Genomic DNA, 19,776 nt, shown 5'->3' with positions numbered 1-19,776 from the left:
GTACTTGATTTGTCAGTCTACTTATCGTTTTTGGATTGTTCTAATGAAGTTATATGCAATACTCACACAAAAAAAGCTAGTTTACTAGAATTATTCCTTCTTTACCTTCAGTGTCGCTTTTCCTTTTTCTGCAAGAGCCTGTTTTTAACTAGAGATACATGATGATTATCGTTAATAAGTTAATGTAATCGAGAAACATCACCCGTTGAGATTCTGAGTTATATCCAGGAAGAATGGTTTAAAAGGAATTATGACAATTAAGTTATAGAAATTAAGGTTGAGACAGAACAACAAATGACTTTTTTATTTATAAATATGTATAAAAAAAATCAGTGTCGAAATTTTAGTGAGGCAATTGCCTCACTTGCCTCAAGGGTAGTTACGGCCTTGACTAGAAGTGGAATTACAGATTTGTTTTTCAAGATGTGACAAAATTGACTTGTTCCATAGTGGGGATCGAAAATTCTTGGAATATACCAATAGTCAATGGTGCAGACTCAAGTCTATACAGGATCACTCAAACATTATCTGAATCAAAAAGCAAATTATTGAAGTCAGGAGCATGTGATTCAGTTGTTTTCTTTTGTTGCTGTATATCATATCTATTTCATTTGTTGTTTTGTACATAAATCTGACAGTCAGTTTTCTCTTTAAAATTATTTTACTTTTTATTATGTCAGGACCTTTAATAGGTGGCTATGCAGTATGAGCATGATGAGTTTTTCATTGTTGAAGGAGGTTTTGTGACCTATAATGCTCAGTTCCTCGTCATTTGATCACTGGTGAAAAGTTGTGTGATCAGCAATCATGCCACATCTCCTTATTTTAAATGTAAGTCATACTTTCAAAACCATCCTATACATTTTAAACAAATAAATGTTTTAATAAATGTATTTCCGTTGAGTGAATAAAAAGATTCCGTTGAGTGAACAAAACACAAATTGACAATAATGATCACAACCGCTATCTTTAATGAATCAAACATACTATTATTATATGATGGTAGGGAAAATTATCACAATTACATTTCACAGCTTCAAAACACAATAGCAAAATATATACATATATATATAGCATTCTAAAGGTTACTTAATATACAGAATAACAAACAAACCTATCACAAAGTTCTTAAAAAAAATTACAAAAAAATAACAAAATAACAAATAACACAGAATGAATGTTGTCTAAGAACTTATAAATTTGAAATTGGATATTTTCCTTTTAATGGTCTAATATCCAAAATCTAAATACATGGTTAATTTCACCATATTTAAGAACTAATTTTTGGATGATATCAAACAAAAGTTGAATTTTGGACCCTTTGAACCTCAATATGGACATTTTTTATAACAGGGCCAAAAATTCCAAATTTACAATTAGATTCAGCATAATAAAGAACCCCAAAAATTCAAAACTGTGAAATTGGACAAGAAATACTTATTGGAAAAGTATTGTTTTTGGCCCCTTTTCCTAAACAGTTAGGACCAAAACCTTTAAAACCAATCCAACCCTTACTTTTTTGGCATGAACACTTGTGGTATAGTTTTATTGAAATCCATATACATCTACATCTATTCACTTTAATGTCCGATACCAGATAATCCTAGTTATTTTGTCCCTTTTTTGCCCCTAATTCAACAATTATTTTTGAGTTTGGACCATAACTCCAAAAATCATAATGGACTTAGCTTTTAAGGAATAGAATCTTGCTGTACAATTTCAGAGAGATGCATAAACTTAAACAATAGGTATTGGCCCAAAAACCAGAATTGTTTAGTTATGTTTATAGATGAATGCTTTTTGTAGCGCCATGTGAATGACATAAATAAATCAAAGTGCTTATAAGCACTGAACAGTAAAGATTGCTTCAATTTATTAGTGGGAAGTAAAATTAATTATTGTACATAATACAAACTGTATTGGTTGTAGTTGATTTAAAAGCAATTCTAGACAAAGGAAGATAACTCCATTTTTTTTGGAAGATGGTATTAACAATGACATCATTCTATTTTTAGAACAGATATTATATTCCTGCACCATGAAAGAGTTATGTAATTTTTGACAAGTGTAACAATATTTTGTACCTTGAATATCTGAGCATATATTATATCCATAAATTCTTGAAATCTTCATGGATAGGATGTATAGAATGTTTTGATCAATGCACTATATTTTGTGTATCAAAAAAGGTAGTGATAAGCCTTGGAACATTTAGATATCAAGTCAGTCCCATAAAGTTTTGATTGCATTTCATGCAATCTTTACACAAAAAAGTAAGGTCATTACTTTTAATCAAGTGATCTATTAATTGAAATTGATTACACACAAAATTTACAGTACGGTAATGGATTATTTAATCTTTAGCATGCACCTCACAAATATGAACACTGAGATTTGGACTTACGTAAGTTTCTGTAGGATAAATGTGTATTTCATCCATTTCTGTCCAACGATAAGAATGAAGTGACCTTATATTGGACCTCAACTGATCTAACTGATTATAATCTGGCTTATACTCAAAAATTTTAATTTTGTTACTTGGGAGTCCACAAAAATTTTGAAGTAATTTCTTCAAATCTCTGACTGTTTGATCTTTTAAAATGTCCATCATTTCTTCTTTATCTTCATATTTGACCTTCATGTGATAATAAAGGTCAGGGGACAAATCAACATCCACAAGGTGTTTTAATTTTCCATGAATTTCCTCCAATTCATAAAATCTACAATCAATAAAACTTTAATTTTAAAAAGAGAATGCATTTTGAGCTGGTACTTTATGTTGCTAGTCTGTAACATCTGAAACCAGGTGCTCCGCAGGGCGCAGCTTTATACGACCGCAGAGGTCAAACCCTGAACAGTTGGGGCAAGTATGGACAAAACATTCTAGCGTGATACAGCTCTGAATTTGGATTGTGATCAAATTTTTGACATTACATGGTTTTTTTTACACAAAACAAATGTCAAGATTTTACAAATTTTACAATTAAAGATTTCTTCTTCAAACTTTTTAAATCTAAAATTAAATAGTTGACACAGCATAGGTTTCTGACACAGAATGAATGTGGTCTAATGAACTTAAAAGTTTGTTTTTGCCTTTTAGCAATTCACTATGCTGTTGAATATTAATCCTCTCAAAAAAATGTTTGAAGAAATTTTCTTTTTATTTATGAAATCTGAAATGAGAAAAATTTACCCCCCCCTTTTTTACATCCCCGTTTCCCTTTTTCCAAAACTGATATCAATTCAAATTTCTAATGGAGTTTGCAACAATAACTACTCTTTTAAATACATCATAAAATATTAAAATGTAAAATAAAGTGCTTGTTATCACTGAATGGTAAAGATTGGTTGGTAGTAAAAGTGAATATACATTGTTTATTGTATAAAACAATAAAAAAAACTTCATCAGCAACATTTTATATTGGCAAATTTCCAATGAAGTTATTTACATAAAGTTATTGGCAAATAAAAATAGAAAATGACATCATAGTCATGTCTGGCAAATGTCCAACATACATTATCTAAAAACATTTTAGATAAGATAAGGAAATAAGATGTAAAAAAACTGCTTGTTATCACTGAATGGTAAAGATTATTTTAATTTATCAGTTGGTAGTAAAAAATGAATATACATTGTATATTGTATATAACAAAGATTTAAGTTGATTCTGGACAAAGAAAGATAACTCCAATTAAAAAAAAATCTTGCTATTGCACAATATTTTGCAATTAGATATTTCTTGCTTACTATTCTGGACAAAGAAAGATATCTCTAATTAAAAAAAAATTTGCTATTTCACAATATTGTGCAATTAGATATTTCTTGCCATTGCGCAATACTGTGCAATTGAAAAGACTTGCTATTGCACAATACTTAATATAATAATTCTAGATCCTGATTTGGACCAACTTGAAAACTGGGCCCATAATAAAAAATCTAAGTACATTTTTGGATTCAGCATATCAAAGAACCCCAAGATTTCAATTTTTGTTAAAATCAGACTAAGTTTAATTTTGGACCCTTTGGACTTTAGTGTAGACCAATTTGAAAACAGGACCAAAAATGAAGAATCTACATACACAGTTAGATTTGGTATATCAAAGAACCCCATTTATTCAATTTTTGATGAAATCAAACAAAGTTTAATTTTGGACCCCGATTTGGACCAACTTGAAAACTGGGCCAATAATCAAGCATCAAAGTACATTTTTAGATTCAGTATATCAAAGAACCTAACTGATTCATTTTTTGTCAAAATCAAACTAAGTTTAATTTTGGACCCTTTGGACCTTAATGTAGACCAATTTGAAAACGGGACCAAAAGTTAAGAATCTACATACACAGTCATGACAGTTAGATTCGGCATATCAAAGAACCCCAATTATTCAATTTTGATGAAATCAAACAAAGTTTAATTTTGGACCCTTTGGGCCCCTTATTCTGTTGGGACCAAAACTCCCAAAATCAATACCAACCTTCCTTTTATGGTCATAAACCTTGTGTTTAAATTTCATAGATTTCTATTTACTTATACTAACGTTATGGTGCGAAAACCAAGAAAAATGCTTATTTGGATCCCTTTTTGGCCCCTAATTCCTAAACTGTTGGGACCTAAACTCCCAAAATCAATACCAACCTTCCTTTTGAAGTCATTAACATTGTGTTTAAATTTCATTGATTTCTATTTACTTAAACTAAAGTTATTGTGCGAAAACCAAGAATAATGCTTATTTGGGCCCTTTTTTGGCCCCTAATTCCTAAACTGTTGAAACCAAAACTCCCAAAATCAATCCCAACCGTCCTTTTGTGGTCATAAACCTTGTGTCAAAATTTCATAGATTTCTATTAACTTAAACTAAAGTTATAGTGCGAAAACCAAGAAAATGCTTATTTGGGCCCTTTTTGGCCCCTAATTCCTAAAATGTTGGGACCAAAACTCCCAAAATCAATACCAACCTTCCTTTTGTGGTCATAAACCTTGTGTTTAAATTTCATAGATTTCCATTCACTTTTACTAAAGTTAGAGTGCGAAAACTAAAAGTATTCGGACGACGACGACGACGACGACGACGCAGACGACGACGCCAACGTGATAGCAATATACGACGAAAAATTTTTCAAATTTTGCGGTCGTATAATAAAAATGGCTGATGGGCTGAGCCATCCAATACGTTTTTAAACTAAATACCCTAAGAATGATTTAGGCCAAGACTTGGCAAGTTTGGTTTCATTTGGCCAAGAAGTTTCAAAGGAAAATATTTTTGTAAAAAATCACAAAAATTAACAAAAAATGAAGAATTGACTTAAAGGGCAATAACTCTTTAATGGTCTATTATTCTTTAGCATGCCCTTCACACATATGAACACTGCACTCTGGACTTACATATGTTTATGAATGGTAAATGTGTATTTCATCCTTTTCTGTCCAGCGATAAGAATGAAGTGACCTTATATTGGAAGTCAGCCGATGTAAATTATTATCATGATGATAATCTGCTTTAAACTCAAAAATCTTAATTCTTTTACTTGGGAGTCCACAAAAGTTTTGAAGTAATTTCTTCAAATCTTTGACTGTTTGATCTTTTAAAATGTCCATCATTTCTTCCTTATCTCCATATTTGACCTTGATGTGATAATAAAGGTCTTCAGGGGATAATTCAACATCCACAAGGTGTTTTAATTTTCCATGAATTTCCTCCAATTCATAAAATCTACAATCAATAAAACTTTAATTTTAAAAAAGAGTGATTAGCATAAAACTTAATTAACTAATCTATATGAAAATTTCATAAAGGAGAGGAAACTAATAGAAAGACAATTGTATTAATAGAATGCATTTTGAGCTGGTACTTTATGTTGCTAATCTGTAACATCTGAAATAAAAATGGCTGATGGGCTGAGTCATCCAATACATTTTAAAACTAAATACCCTAAGGATGATTTAGGCCAAGACTTGGCAAATTTGGTTTCATTTGGCCAAGAAGTTTCAAAGGAAAATATTTTTGTAAAAAATCACAAAAATTTACAACCAGATGCTCCGCAGGGCGCAGCTTTATACGACCGCAGAGGTTGAACCCTGAACGGTTGGGACAAGTATGGACACAACATTCAAGCTGGATTCAGCTCTTAGTTTGGATTGTGATTAAATAGTTGACACAGCATAGGTTTTGGACACAGAATGAATGTGGTCTAATGAACTTAAAATAATTTTTTTGTCTTTGACTTTTGCTGTTGAATATTAATCCTCTCAAAAAAATGTTTGAAGAAATTTTCTTTTTATTTATGAAATCTGAAATGAGAAAAATTTAACCCCCCCCCCCAAAACTCCAAAAATCTGCTTTAAACTCAAAAATCTTAATTCTGTTACTAGGGAGTCCGCATAAATTTTGAAGTAATTTCTTCAAATCTTTGACTTTTTGATCTTTTAAAATGTCCATCATTTCTTCTTTATCTTCATATTTAACCTTAATGTGATAATGAAGGTCAGGGGACAAATCAATATCCGCAAGGTGTTCTACTTTCCCATGTATTTTCTTCAATTCATAAAATCTACAAACAATAAAACTTTTTTCTTTATATCCGCAAGGTGTTCTACTTTCCCATGTATTTTCTTCAATTCAAAAAATCTACAAACAATAAAACTTTTTTCTTTAGGTTCTTTTGGTAATTTGAAAGTATTTTTTTAATATGTTATAAATGAAATATGAAAATTGTAATCAAATCGGTCAACCTGGGTTTGACATCCATTGATTCCTAAAACCTGATCAAATTAATCTCTTTTATTGTGAATTGTTGAAAAATGTTTTTAAACTTGACATGATATTGTAAAATATATGAAACCTGCATACTCTGTTAGCATGGTTAGGGAAACTGGTAAAAAATAACACTTATAAAACTAAGTTTATCACATGTTTTGATCTAACAGTATAACAAGTTTTATGTTAACACAAATAACTATGCAAAATTTCAATAATTTTGCTGGGCTTTTAAAAGAGTCATAATTTCACAGTGGAGAGAAGCATACAATTCTAGATAAAATAAAAAAAGCCAATACTTCTGCCTGTTGTCGTTTAGTTTGCACAAAATTCAATATAAATTAGACAAAGGGAAAGAACTTGTCCAGACAGAAAGGCAGGCATACTAATCATATATTCTAAAACATTTGGTAGTAAAAAAGCATATACACATATACATATATATATATTGGAATACTACCTTTAACATCATTTTTTTCTATCTTTTTTCTCCACAATTTCGTAATCTCCCTTTGAAATTACTTTAGTTTCTACACGATAAATGTGTATTTCATCAAGTTCTGTAAACCGATACGAATGAAGTGACCTTATTTCTGATCTCATTAGATATAAATTATCATAATCAGATTTATACTCAAAAATTTTCATTTTGTCAACCGTGAGGCCACAAAAGTTTTGAAGTAATTTCTTCAAATCTTTGACTGTTTGCTCTTTTAAAATGTCCATCATTTCTTCTTTATTTTCAAATTTGACCTTAATGTGATAATGAAGGTCATCGGGTGCCAAATCAATATCCGCAAGGTGTTCTACTTTCCCATGTATTTTCTTCAATTCATAAAATCTACAAAAATAAAACTTCACTTTGTCAATGAGTTTTAATATGAATTTTAATTAACTGATTTTCATGAAAATGTTTCAAAGGATATGAAACTATAAATTGTAGACAAAAGTGTAAATGGAATGCATTTTGTACAACATGTAGTACCATACAATACATGTATGTTGATATATAGTTGATAATTACATCATTTGAAACAAAAATTGCTATTTGCTCTCAGCATTATAAATAGAAGAAAGAAGTACAGAAGGAAAGTGAACTGATTCCAATGGAATTAAGAAATTACAAATACAACAACAAAGCATGTGTTGTGTCCTGATGTGTGTCCTCACTCTTAATTTTAAGTACATGTATTAGATCAGCAAGGAGGTGTCTCATAGATCCACATATACCATAGTCAAATTACTGACTAAATATCAAGTCATTCTATTCAGAAGTACTTTAAAAATTGTTGGAGGAACAAACAGACAGACTTACAAACATAACAGACAAACAGACAAACAGAACAAACAGATGGATGCAGTACAGCCCTTCCATGTGTTAAGGTAAAAAAAAATATATCTATATTCTTACATGATTTCATTCCTATCTGTCCTCAAAGATATAATTATTTGAGTTGTATAGTAGATATACAGTGCTGTCAAGAAATGCAATGTACCTGAAGCTTTGGTTTATTTTACATCCTCAAGGATTAAACCAGAACAAATATCAGAACTAATGAGTCAATTCCCATTATTCTGTATCATCTCTGAGACAAATGTTTTCACTGTCATGAATCATCGATCGATTTATAATGAAAAATGTGGGTCTTAATGGAGGTACCTTCATGACAAATAACAGTGAAAATTCTTGACAAATTTAGTAATTTATGGTGCATGACAATAAAATTTACACTTTCTTTAAGACAATAAAAAATACCCTGATTTTGACAAATCACACTTAATTTTTTCCAAAAATGACGGTATGGATAATTATTTGAGACTTTTTTTTACGAATCACGATAAAATTTAAACCAATTTAAACTTACAATAGCCGAAAATGACCGTTTAATGCCTGATTATTTAAGGCCATTCTTATCCTCATAAATACACCATAGCAAATGCAAAACTAAATTTATTGTACCTTTGAGGTTTGGATTCAGCATCTAGAAAGTTTCTGATATAGGCTCTTTCTGCCTCTTCTCTCTCCTGTTCATGTACAGGACTACCATTTAACTTGGTGATGTTCGGAAGTCTGGATACAATATTTTGTCTTCTCTCTTTCTCAGGCAGCGTCTACAAAAGATGAATTAGCCTATAAAGTTTATACATGTGTTTACTGATACAAAATTTATTTAAAATGAGTGGCTTACCTACATTAATGGCAAAATGTAAAAAAAGTCAATGATCTCCTAGAAATTTTATAACGTACAAAAATGTGTAGCATGTTACCATTTTTCCTGGTCAAGTATTGCAACTGTAACAATCACACAAAATTCAAAAAATTCAAAGTAGGAATTCTAGAGCAAAAAAATGTTTTATAACATTAAGCTGGGGAATAATTCAGGTTAGAGAACAGAAATTAACTTTAGGATTTACAGAGGGGTAAGGGGCAAATTTAATACCCCTCTGCTATGGCAGGGGCATAAAAATTACCTGTATAAATGGTAAATCTTTTATCCTAAGATCAACTAACACTGGAAATTCTCTAAATACTTCAATGTCTTCCCATGTTGCCAATTTGGTTTTTGTTAAATTTAATGATTTTAGACAGGGAAATGTTTCTTTTAAATCAACATCACTCATGATGCTTGTCAAATCTGATTCCATAGCAACTAAATTTTCTAAATGAGGAAAGCACTGTCCTAAACGACACATTTCCGTCCAATCCTGGATCTTATTTCCATTGAGATATAACCTGGTCAGTGGGGGATATCTGAAATCACCATGCAATTCCACAGAACTGTATCCATTCAAACTTAGATGTAATTCTTCAACCCTTAAAATATAAAAGAAATAAATAAATTATATTTTCTTGAGACCCAACATACAGAAAATACATAACATCATTAGACAATTCACATTGATTACCTGTGAGTTATTCATATGATCCCCATATATAGAAGCAACTTTTTGCCTGTCAAAATACAGATGGAAAGTGGTTAAAACTTATTTTTATTACAGTAAAAATAAATAAAGAGTAAGGGAATACTTGGATCTGATTACACAAATAGTTGCTCAACAAGTTAATCTTAATTCTAAACCTATAAAGAAGTGCCTATATTTCAGCAAGCTTTAGGAAGTTTAAGACCTCCTTACTTTGTGGATAAGAGAAGGACAGTGAACACCTCAAGCAAAGACAGTTTAGGCCACTTGAGATTGACTTTGGGTTCATACTACATTTTAAATCTGAGAACATAACAATAACTTGTCTAAAGGTTGATGAAACATGTATCAATTCAAAAATCACAATCAAACTTTTGAAACTATGGTAATCAATTGCAGCAAACAAAAATTGATTTGGAGTAGAGGCTTTCATATCGCAGCTCCTAAATAATTAAAAATAAGATATGACATTCAAATACCATTGAAGAGTAAGACAGATTGATAGAAATTGATTATAACACTTAAAGCACCAGATTAACAAAGCAAGGTGCATTCTAAAACCAGATGCTCTGCAGAGCACAGCTTTATACAACCGTAGAGATTGAACCCTGAACAGTTGGGGCAAGTATGGACACAACATTCAAGCTTGATACAGCTTTGAATTTGGATTCTGATTCAAAAGTTGACACATCAAAGGTTTCTGACACAGAATGAATGAGGTCTAATGAACTCAAAAAAAATTCTTTTGCTTTTGAGCAATACACTATGCTGTTGAATATTAATCCCCTCAAAAAAAAAATTTGAAGAAAAATTCTTTTTAATTTCTAAAATTTGAAAGGAGAAAAATTTCACCTCCCACCCCTCCCCATTTTTTTCCACCTCCCCCAATCCCTTATTCCAAAAAAAATCTCAATTCAATTTTAATTTGAATTGGTTTACCTCCTTTACACTGCTTTTAAATTGTCTAAATTGTCCTTTAACCAAAAAAAAAACTTGTTTCACCCCTTTTTTGCCCCTTATTGCTTAATGATTTGATCCATTACCTCCTATGAACACCCCTTAGTAGTATGGAAACTTGTGGTATAATTTCAGAGAGATTTATACAATTAAACAAAAGTTATTGACTGAAAACTACAAACATGCTTATTTGGGCCCCTCACTTATTGAAACCCCCCTTGGAGCAAAAACCCCAAAACTCAATTCCAGCCTTTCCTTTGTAGTAAGAAACCTTGTAGTATAATTTCATAGAGATCCATACACTTAAACACAATTTATTGTCTGTAAACTAGAAAAATGCTTCTTTTTGGCCCTTTCTTGACCCCTTATTCCTAAATGTTCAGGGATATTTACCCCAAACTGACACCAAGCTTTCCCATTGTATGGTATCTTGTGATACAATGTCAGAGAGATCCATACAGTTAAACATAAGTTATTGTCCTGAAACTTCAAAAATGCTTGTTTTTGGCACCTTTTTGGCTCTTAATTCCTAGACTGTTTGCCCCATAACCCTTAAAATAAATGCCAACTTTCTACTTGTGGTACAATTTCAGAGTAATTGAAATACTTATACGCAACTTACATGTATTGTCCTGAAACTAGACAAATGTGTGTTTTGGGCCCCTTTGGGCCCCTATTTCCTAAACCAATGAAACAATAACCCCCAAAATCAATTTCAACCTTTCTTTTGTGGTATTTAACATTGTGTTAAAATTTTATTGATTTCTATTTACTTATACTAAAGTTATTATCCAGAAACCATCCGTCTTTGCACGACGCTGCCGACGATGACAACGTGATACCAATATACGATCGCAAAAATTTTTGAGGTCGTATAAAAAGGAAAACTTCATAGCACTCTCAACCCCATACGGCTTAGATCTTGATAGTTAAAACAAAGGGACTTTGCTTTGTTAAGGGGGTGTAGAAAATATCAACCACTTTAACAGTATTTACAGCTTCAAAATTATTGTGATTTTTATAAAATATACCTTGGAAAGACATGTAGAAGTTTCATCAAACATTCCCAGGATACATTGGTGTCATTTAGAATTAGATTGCTTATGTTTGGAAACTGTTTATCACACTCCCAGGATAACCGGTTCTCAATTGGATTACTGGTTAAATTCAGGAATCTCAGTTTTGGTAGTCTTTCTATAACTTCTATTATCTGAAAAATCAACAGATTTATTCATCACAATTAAAAAGCTAATAATGCATGTTTAATATAAGTAAAAGAAATATTACTGATGCAAAAATAGAAAACTTTAATTTTGTTATCAAGTGATGAACTGTAGGTAATACATGTATTGTGGAGACAGTTTGACAAGTTTAAGATCACCCCCAGGTTTGATGGGGTTCATCAGGGTTCTCGCTAAGGATTTTTGAAGGCGAGTCCAAGGACTCATCATTTTTGTCTATGATGAGTTCAACAACAAGAAGATAATATTTTATTGCAATATAATGTAATATTTTAGTCTCCATGGCCTAACAGAGCAATGAAATGACATTAAATTCAGATCACTTTTAAACTTTTGCTATAAAATGATGACATTTGTGTTTAACTGTGTTCAGTTTATATAAAATATTTCAATCTTGATGCATCTGTGGACTCACCAGTTTTGAAAATGGTGAGTCCAGACAGATTTTGATGAGTCCAGGACTCATGGACTCGCCTTAGTGAGAACCCTGATTATAGATAGAGATAAACTGTATACAGCAATAACGTTCAGCAAAGTAAGATCTACAAATAAGTTTACATGACCAAAATAGTCAATTGACCCCCTTAAGGAGTTATTGCCCTTTATAGTTAATTTTTAACATTTTTCATAAATTTTTGTTAAGTTTTAGAAAATATTTTCCACTGTAATTACTGGGCCAAGTTCATTATAGATAAAGATAATTGTAGCAACAAGAATGTTCAGTAAAGTAAGATCTACAAACACATCACTATCACCAAAACACAATTATGTCATGAATTTATCCGTGTCCATTGTTTAATATGCACAAGACCAAGGTGAGCGACACAGGCTCTTTAGAGCCTCTAGTTAACATTTTTCATAAATTTTTGTAAATTTTTAGAAAATATTTTCCACTGTAATTACTGGGCCAAGTTCATTATAGATATAATAGATAATTGTAGCAACAAGAATGCTCAGTAAAGTAAGATCTACAAACACATCACTATCACCAAAACACAATTATGTCATGAATTTATCCGTGTCCATTGTTTAATATGCACAAGACCAAGGTGAGCGACACAGGCTCTTTAGAGCCTCTAGTTTTAATTCAGTGTTTATGACTTCTCTGTTTGATGAACCAGGCCTGTTTAGAAGGGTAGAATGTAAATTCAGTGTTTATGGCTTCTCTGTTTGATGAACCAGGCCTGTTCAGAAGGGTAGAATGTTTAAATAAAGTTTGATGAATTTTGTCAGATGTAATTACAGTCCAACAAAAAATGAACCGTTCATGTTGCTCAGTCTATAGTTTTCGATGTTGAGTTTTGTGTACTTTTGTTTAAAACAAGAGTGCACACGCTGAAATGTCTCGCCTTCTATACTAATCATTGATATTATGTTGATAGTCCTAAGTATAAAGCTTTATTACAACTGTCTCATAAACTTAAAATTAACCAAGATAACTAAACAAAGACCAATGAACCATGAAAATGAGGTCAAGGTCAGATTAACCATGTCAGGCAGACATGTACAGCTAACAATGCTTCTATACAACATATAAGTTGACCTATTACTTATATTCTAAGAAAAATAGACCAAAACACAAAAACTTAACACTGTGCAATGAACCGTGAAAATGAGGTCATGGTCAAAAGAAACCTGCGCTACTGACATAAAGATCATAAAATATTTCCATACACCAAATATAGTTGACCAATGGCATAAAAAGACCAAAACTCAAAAACTTAACTTTGACCACTGAACCATGAAAATGAGGTCAAGGTCACATGACATCTGCCCGCTAGACATGTACACCTTACAATCATTCCATACAACAAATATAGTAGACCTTTTGCATATAGTATGAAAAAAACAGACCAAAACACAAAAATTTAACTATAACCACTGAACCATGAAAATGAGGTCAAGGTCACATGACATCTGCCCACTAGACATGTACACCTTACAATCATTCCATACAACAAATATAGTAGACCTATTGCATATAGTATGAAAAAAACAGACCAAAACACAAAAATTTAACTATAACCACTGAACCATGAAAATGAGGTCAAGGTCAGATGACACCTGCCAGTTGGACATGTACACCTTACAGTCCTTCCATACACCGAATATACTAGCCCTATTGCTTATAGTATCTGAGATATGGACTTGACCACCAAAACTTAACCTTGTTCACTGATCCATGAAATGAGGTCGAGGTCAAGTGAAAACTGTCTGACAGACATGAGGACCTTGCAAGGTACGCACATATCAAATATAGTTATCCTATTACTTATAATAAGAGAGAATTCAACATTACAAAAAATCTGAACTTTTTTTTCAAGTGGTCACTGAACCATGAAATTGAGGTCAAGGTCATTGGACATGTGACTGACGGAAACTTCGTAACATGAGGCATCTCTATACAAAGTATGAAGCATCCAGGTCTTCCACCTTCTAAAATATAAAGCTTTTAAGAAGTTAGCTAACGCCGCCGCCGCCGGATCACTATCCCTATGTCGAGCTTTCTGCAACAAAAGTTGCAGGCTCGACAAAAAATCTGTTTGTCTTTTTCCTTTTTAGCCATGGTGCCAACAGTTTATTTTCTACTTATGAATTGGAATGTCCTTTTGGTATCTTTCACTAACATGCTTTCCTCTCTCTATTTCAATATTTTACATCAGTCTTATAAGGTTATGCCCTACTTTTCTTTCTCTAGACTTTGCTAGATTTAAATTACCATGGAAACAGGTGATACAGGATTTCAGGGGCATTGTATTATCATGATATCTGCCTAGAAAATACAGAATATTAGGAGAATTATATCATCATGATATCTTCCTGGACAGTCATTATTGTGTAAAATTAAATGTGAACTTTTAAATCTGGAATTACTTCCCCTTGAATACACAATTCTTTTTTCAAATTGCTTCATGAGAAAATGCTTAGTTTTCTTTCATGTGCATTTTAAATATTTGTCTTTTATTTAATGAACCGCATTGTTTGTTTCGAATTCAACATATAATGGGCAACTCTTGTTATTGGAGAAAAAGGATATGTGGTAGCTGTATTATAATGTAAAATGTAATCATCATTTTTATACACCCATCTAAGATGGGATGCATCATGGCATACCGTTGTCTGTCCGTCTGTCCTTAGTCTGTCTGTCCGTCATCCACCCTTTGGACAATTACTAAAAAACGCTTCCACCAACTTTTATGAAACTTTGTTGAATTGTTTATATCTATTTACGTAAGCTCCCTTTCGATTTTAATAAATTTCAGATTTTTTGTTTCCATGCTATGAAGTTTTATCCTTAAAAAAAGGGAGATTTTCCAGTTTTTAGACAATAACTCAAAAATGCTTTCATCAACTTTAATAAAACTTAGGTGAATTGTTTATATCTATTGACATTTATAAGCTCCCTTTCAATTTTTATAAATTTCAGATTTTTCATTTCCATGTTATGAAGTTTTATCCTTAAAAAAAGGGATATTTTCCAGTTTTCAGACAATAACTCAAAAATGCTTTCATCAACTTTAATGAAACTTTTTTTTATAAATTTCAGATTTTACCTTACCATGTTATGAATTTTTATGTTTAAAAAGGGGGGGATTTTCCAGTTTTCGGACAATCACACTTTAAATACTTTCACATAATTTTATGAAACTTTGATGAATTGTTTATATCTGTTGACTTTTAAGCTGCCTTTAAAAAATTAAAAGAAAATGAACAACTATAGGCCACCGTATGGTCTTCAACAATGAGCAAAGCCAAGACCACACAGTCAGCTATAAAAGATCTTGAAATGACAAATGTAAAACAATTCAAGTTAGAAAACTAACAGCCTAATTAATGAACAAAAAAAAAAATCATTTAAAGCATAAAAACAAGCTAAGAGGGCAAAGGGCATATCATGAGCTTTTAGTGCAGCTCTTTATTTCAATTGCTGTTGTAATTAAGACTCGTACTTAATACTTCATTCATTCATTCATCAACAAAACTGTACAGTAACCATGTTTAACATCACCAGAATGTTTCTTAGAATTTGTTCACATTACCTGACTCCAATCCTTGATACAGTTTTTGGTGAGATCTAGTTCTTGGACTTGTTTACATAGTGTTTCAAGACGGTCTGTATCTCCTGCTCCACTTATATTACTGTCATGCAAAGCTAAGATGGGTGGTATCACTAAATTACCAGATTCTACAAAATTACAATAAAATAATATTCAACTACATACAGAAACCAGCATTCAGCTCATTCTTTTAATTAAACTTAAATGAAATTAAATCCTTCACACATAATACTAAGAAATAAAAAGTTTGGCAAATGACGAAGATAGATTTTCTGGACAGGTCTTTTAATAAAATACAATAAAAAATGTCAATTAAATAAAGATCCCCATATGCGACAAGCTCACTGATGTCCTCTAGGGAAAGGTACATTTATATAAGAAGAACAACAGATTTCATTAATGACCTTAAAGTTGAAGTCAAATTGTATGATTAAAGACCTTACTACAAAAAAAATGTAGTAAGGGTTTAATCATACAATTTGACTTCAACTTTAAAGTCATTAATGAAATCTGTTGTTCTTCTTATATGTTCCACCACTATCCAAGGTATGGGGGTGGGTTGGTGTTTTCAAACATATTTAACCCTGCCCCATTCTATATGCGCCTTGTTTCAGTCAGGAAACTGTACTTCAGTGGTAGCAGTTTTTAGTTTATTGTTTTGCCTATTATTCCTTACATCAAATTCATTTAAACTTTGGTGGATAGATACATTTTCATTGGCATTTATATCACATCTTCTTACTTTTATATAATTGCCATAATTGAATGCATCCTTATTCATTAAAGCATCCAACTTCATTGTTCTTCTATTCTTTGATGGCTAATAGTCTCATTGGCTCACCTTCACCACACCTACCCTCTTCGTGCCTGTCTGCATTTAAGGCCCTGGTACATTTTTTTTCCCTCATTGGCATGTATACAATATCTCCTTATTTTTATACATGTGTATTATATATTAATTAGGATCCCTAAATCAACTTATAGAGTGACTACAAAAATGTAAATACAAAATGAACATCTATACTTCATAGTCATGATAGTCACATTGGCTGAAATGCATTTGCTGCTTTTGAGAAGAAGAAACAATTCACTGCAGACTTTTTTCAAATCTCTATGGTTTGAAGCTTAAGTATAACTACACTACAGAGAGACAAGATAAAACTTACTAAGTTCTCATCTTCTAAAGAGAAACAAATTTAAAATGTTACTACGTATTATGGGAAGAAAGACTAACTAACATATTTATACTTTTTACTACAATAATACTAACTGCAAACAGAACAGACTACTTAAACTTTGCAATTGACAGCAAATCTCAATTCAAGAAAGTATGTTAGGCAGACACCGTCTTTGAGTATTACACTAGTATAATATCAGATATTTTGTTCAGTTATCCACTTCTTTGCTAACTGGTGCATGTGCTTACATGTATACTCATCATGACATGTACCTGTTTTCCCAGGCGCTGAAGCTAGTATGTGTATATATGTATATTGTACATGCATACCATCATGACAATAATGTTTACCTGTTTTCCCTGGAGCTGAAGCTGGTATGTGTATATGTATACATGTTTCCACATCATCATCATATTTTTGATGAATTGCCTCAACCATTGTTATTTCTGTAGAGGCAGTCATTCTGCCAAAAAAAAAAAAACTAAAATGAAGAAGTTTTATAGTTAATAACTTTATTCTACAAACTGTATCTTTTAAACTGAAATGTAGTCTGGGAAACACTATGATATAACAACCACAAGCATAGATTTTGTTGAAGCTAAATTGAAAAAAATGGGGAATGTCATTATGTGTATATTTTTTTCATTGGTAATGGAGCATTACTCTAGAACAGTAAAAGTGACACATCTTCATCTGTATTTTGTGGTAATAAGCATGTTGTATGAATGTATGAGTTTCATAACATTGCTCTGAGGCTAACTTTTAGGTTCTAAATTTAATCAAAATAAATGATCAGAAGAAAGGTCTAATAATTAATATGCTTTCAAATAAGAAAAAATAACATTTTTACTGTTAACAGTTTATCTATATCATTTTAATAATAATCAAGATAATAACCAAAAACTGCAAAATTTTCTTAAAATTACCAATTTAGCGGCAGCAACCCAACAATGGATTTATGAAATTTCAGAGCTGATTTAAACTTCACCTAAGCAACACTTTAACCCCATGTCAGCATTTTCTCTAAATGCTTTGATTTTGAGATTTAAGTAAAAAAAAATGCATTTTCCCTCTATGTTCTATTTTAGTCCGAGATTACTCTGACGTCCAAGGGCTGTTTTGCCAGACAAGCTGGGGCCGTGGGACAAACAGCCGTTGGATGTCAGAGTAATCTCGGACTAGTTCTATTTTAGCCATGGCAGCCATATTTTTTGACAAAACAAAAAATAAGACAAAAACTTCAGTCTAGTTACCCTAGGGATAATTCAGTTTAAGTTTGGTAGGAATTGGTTCAGTGGTTTCAGAAGAGATTTTTGAAAAAGTTCTCATCAGACAGATGATGACAGACAACGATGGACACCAAGTGATGGCAAAAGCTCACTGTTTCTAAAGGGGGTCTCATTGGGGGGTTCAGATCCCGGATTCTGCTTACTGTTTTGTCAGATTCCCATATCCCGCTTACACTATGTACGTAAGCAATTCTCATTTTTTTGTCATTTCCCGGGTCCCGCAAGACCTCATTTCCCGTTTTCGCGACACAAATAATTTGACTTTCATGTGTCACGCTTACAAAAAATCGTCAATCCCGCATCATGCTTATACTTCCCCAATGAGACCCACTCTAAAAATCCAAAATGACATTTATCATACTGAAGGTAGCCAAAAAAAATAATAAGTCTGACATTAAAGGACATTTTTAAACTCTTATAAGATATGCAGCTATAAAATAAATGAAAATGTCAAAATTTGCAAAAGGAGGCCTTGGTCTGACTTATTTTTTTTTTACTACACTACAGTGCCAGTGGCAGTGTTATTACGAATCTGGGTCCGTTCGCGCCCATTCACGTTCGCACCCTATCACGTTCGCCCCCTTTCACTTTTGCCCCCTACACGTTCGCACCCAATTTTTATTGGTTTTTGTGTTTAATAACTTTGTAATCAAGTTTTGGCAAGTGTATTCCTATAAGTATATTTGTTGTTATTGTCCTAAATTAAAGTGAGACAACATGTTTTTGTGTTGAATAAATCTTAATCTTGTTTTGGTTAAGTGCTAACTATTATTTCATTGTTTCAAAATAAAGTGAGACTATGACAACGTATTTTTTTGTGTTGAATAAATTTTAATCATGCTTTGGTTAGTGCATTGCTATGATTTTTTGTTTCATTGTTTCAGATCAACGGGGCCAAGCTGTCAAAATCTTTTGTGTTTTTCATTTAAAATCTTCAATGTTTTTACTCATACCAAGCTAAATACATGCAGTATTTACATCAAATAAATTAAAAACAACAATCTTGATTTTCTAATTATTCAACTGGAATTTTACCTAAGATTGGGTGCGAATGGACTTTGGGTGTGAACGTGCGAGGTGCGAACGTGTAGGGTGCGAAAATGTATTGGGCGCGAACGAACCAGATACCTGTTATATTATGTAGTTTGGAAAGATTAACATCATCATTGATCATATGCACTTTTGATACATTACCTAGATGTAATATTCGGTGTCAAAATGAATTAGGTAAAAAGACCAGGACAAACAGCTTAGATGACTTTCTTTCTATTATTAGCTGTTTGCTATTTGAATGAATCATTGATAAAAAAAAAAAAGTAGAAGCCTATATTTTGAACCGGAAGTGTGATCTACGTCATGGTTGTGACTTTTTTTG

At 31.9% G+C, this 19,776-nt stretch overlaps 1 protein-coding gene across 4 annotated transcripts; it reads right to left on the bottom strand.

Annotated features, from left to right (window-relative positions):
- Positions 1-951: 951 nt before the first annotated feature.
- On the bottom strand, positions 952-19,748 carry LOC143079035 (tubulin-specific chaperone cofactor E-like protein). Of its 4 annotated transcripts, XM_076254154.1 has the most exons (8): positions 19,596-19,748; positions 17,463-17,575; positions 15,917-16,062; positions 11,667-11,845; positions 9,229-9,571; positions 8,717-8,868; positions 7,217-7,597; positions 5,577-5,712 (listed from the first exon to the last, which is right to left on the bottom strand). In XM_076254154.1, exons 2-7 carry the CDS (start codon positions 17,572-17,574, stop codon positions 7,225-7,227), a joined length of 1,305 nt encoding a protein of 434 aa, XP_076110269.1. In that variant the 5' UTR covers position 17,575; positions 19,596-19,748; the 3' UTR covers positions 5,577-5,712; positions 7,217-7,224. The 4 variants fall into 4 exon arrangements, with proteins under 4 accessions (XP_076110271.1, XP_076110270.1, XP_076110269.1 ...); XM_076254156.1 differs by lacking the exons at positions 5,577-5,712; positions 7,217-7,597 and adding an exon at positions 952-2,720; XM_076254155.1 differs by lacking the exon at positions 7,217-7,597 and having other exon boundaries at positions 2,589-5,712.
- Between the last annotated feature and the right edge of the window lie 28 nt (positions 19,749-19,776).

Source organism: Mytilus galloprovincialis, chromosome 6 (genome assembly GCF_965363235.1).
Source record: "Mytilus galloprovincialis chromosome 6, xbMytGall1.hap1.1, whole genome shotgun sequence".
Classification (NCBI taxonomy): domain Eukaryota; kingdom Metazoa; phylum Mollusca; class Bivalvia; order Mytilida; family Mytilidae; genus Mytilus; species Mytilus galloprovincialis.
Note: the sequence above shows the minus strand (reverse complement) of the source record. Positions and strands in the feature narration are given on the sequence as shown.

What these genes read in the sequence shown, in the direction of transcription:
- LOC143079035 (XM_076254154.1), bottom strand. Translation starts at nt 17,574, where the DNA reads ATGACTGCCTCTACAGAAATAACAATGGTTGAGGCAATTCATCAAAAA. An exon ending in TTCAGCTCCAGGGAAAACAG is followed by an intron (nt 16,063 to 17,462) that starts GTAAACATTATT and finishes GTAATTTTGTAG; the next exon opens with AATCTGGTAATTTAGTGATA. An exon ending in GCTGAATCCAAACCTCAAAG is followed by an intron (nt 7,598 to 8,716) that starts GTACAATAAATT and finishes TTATTTTTGTAG; the next exon opens with ATTTTATGAATTGAAGAAAA.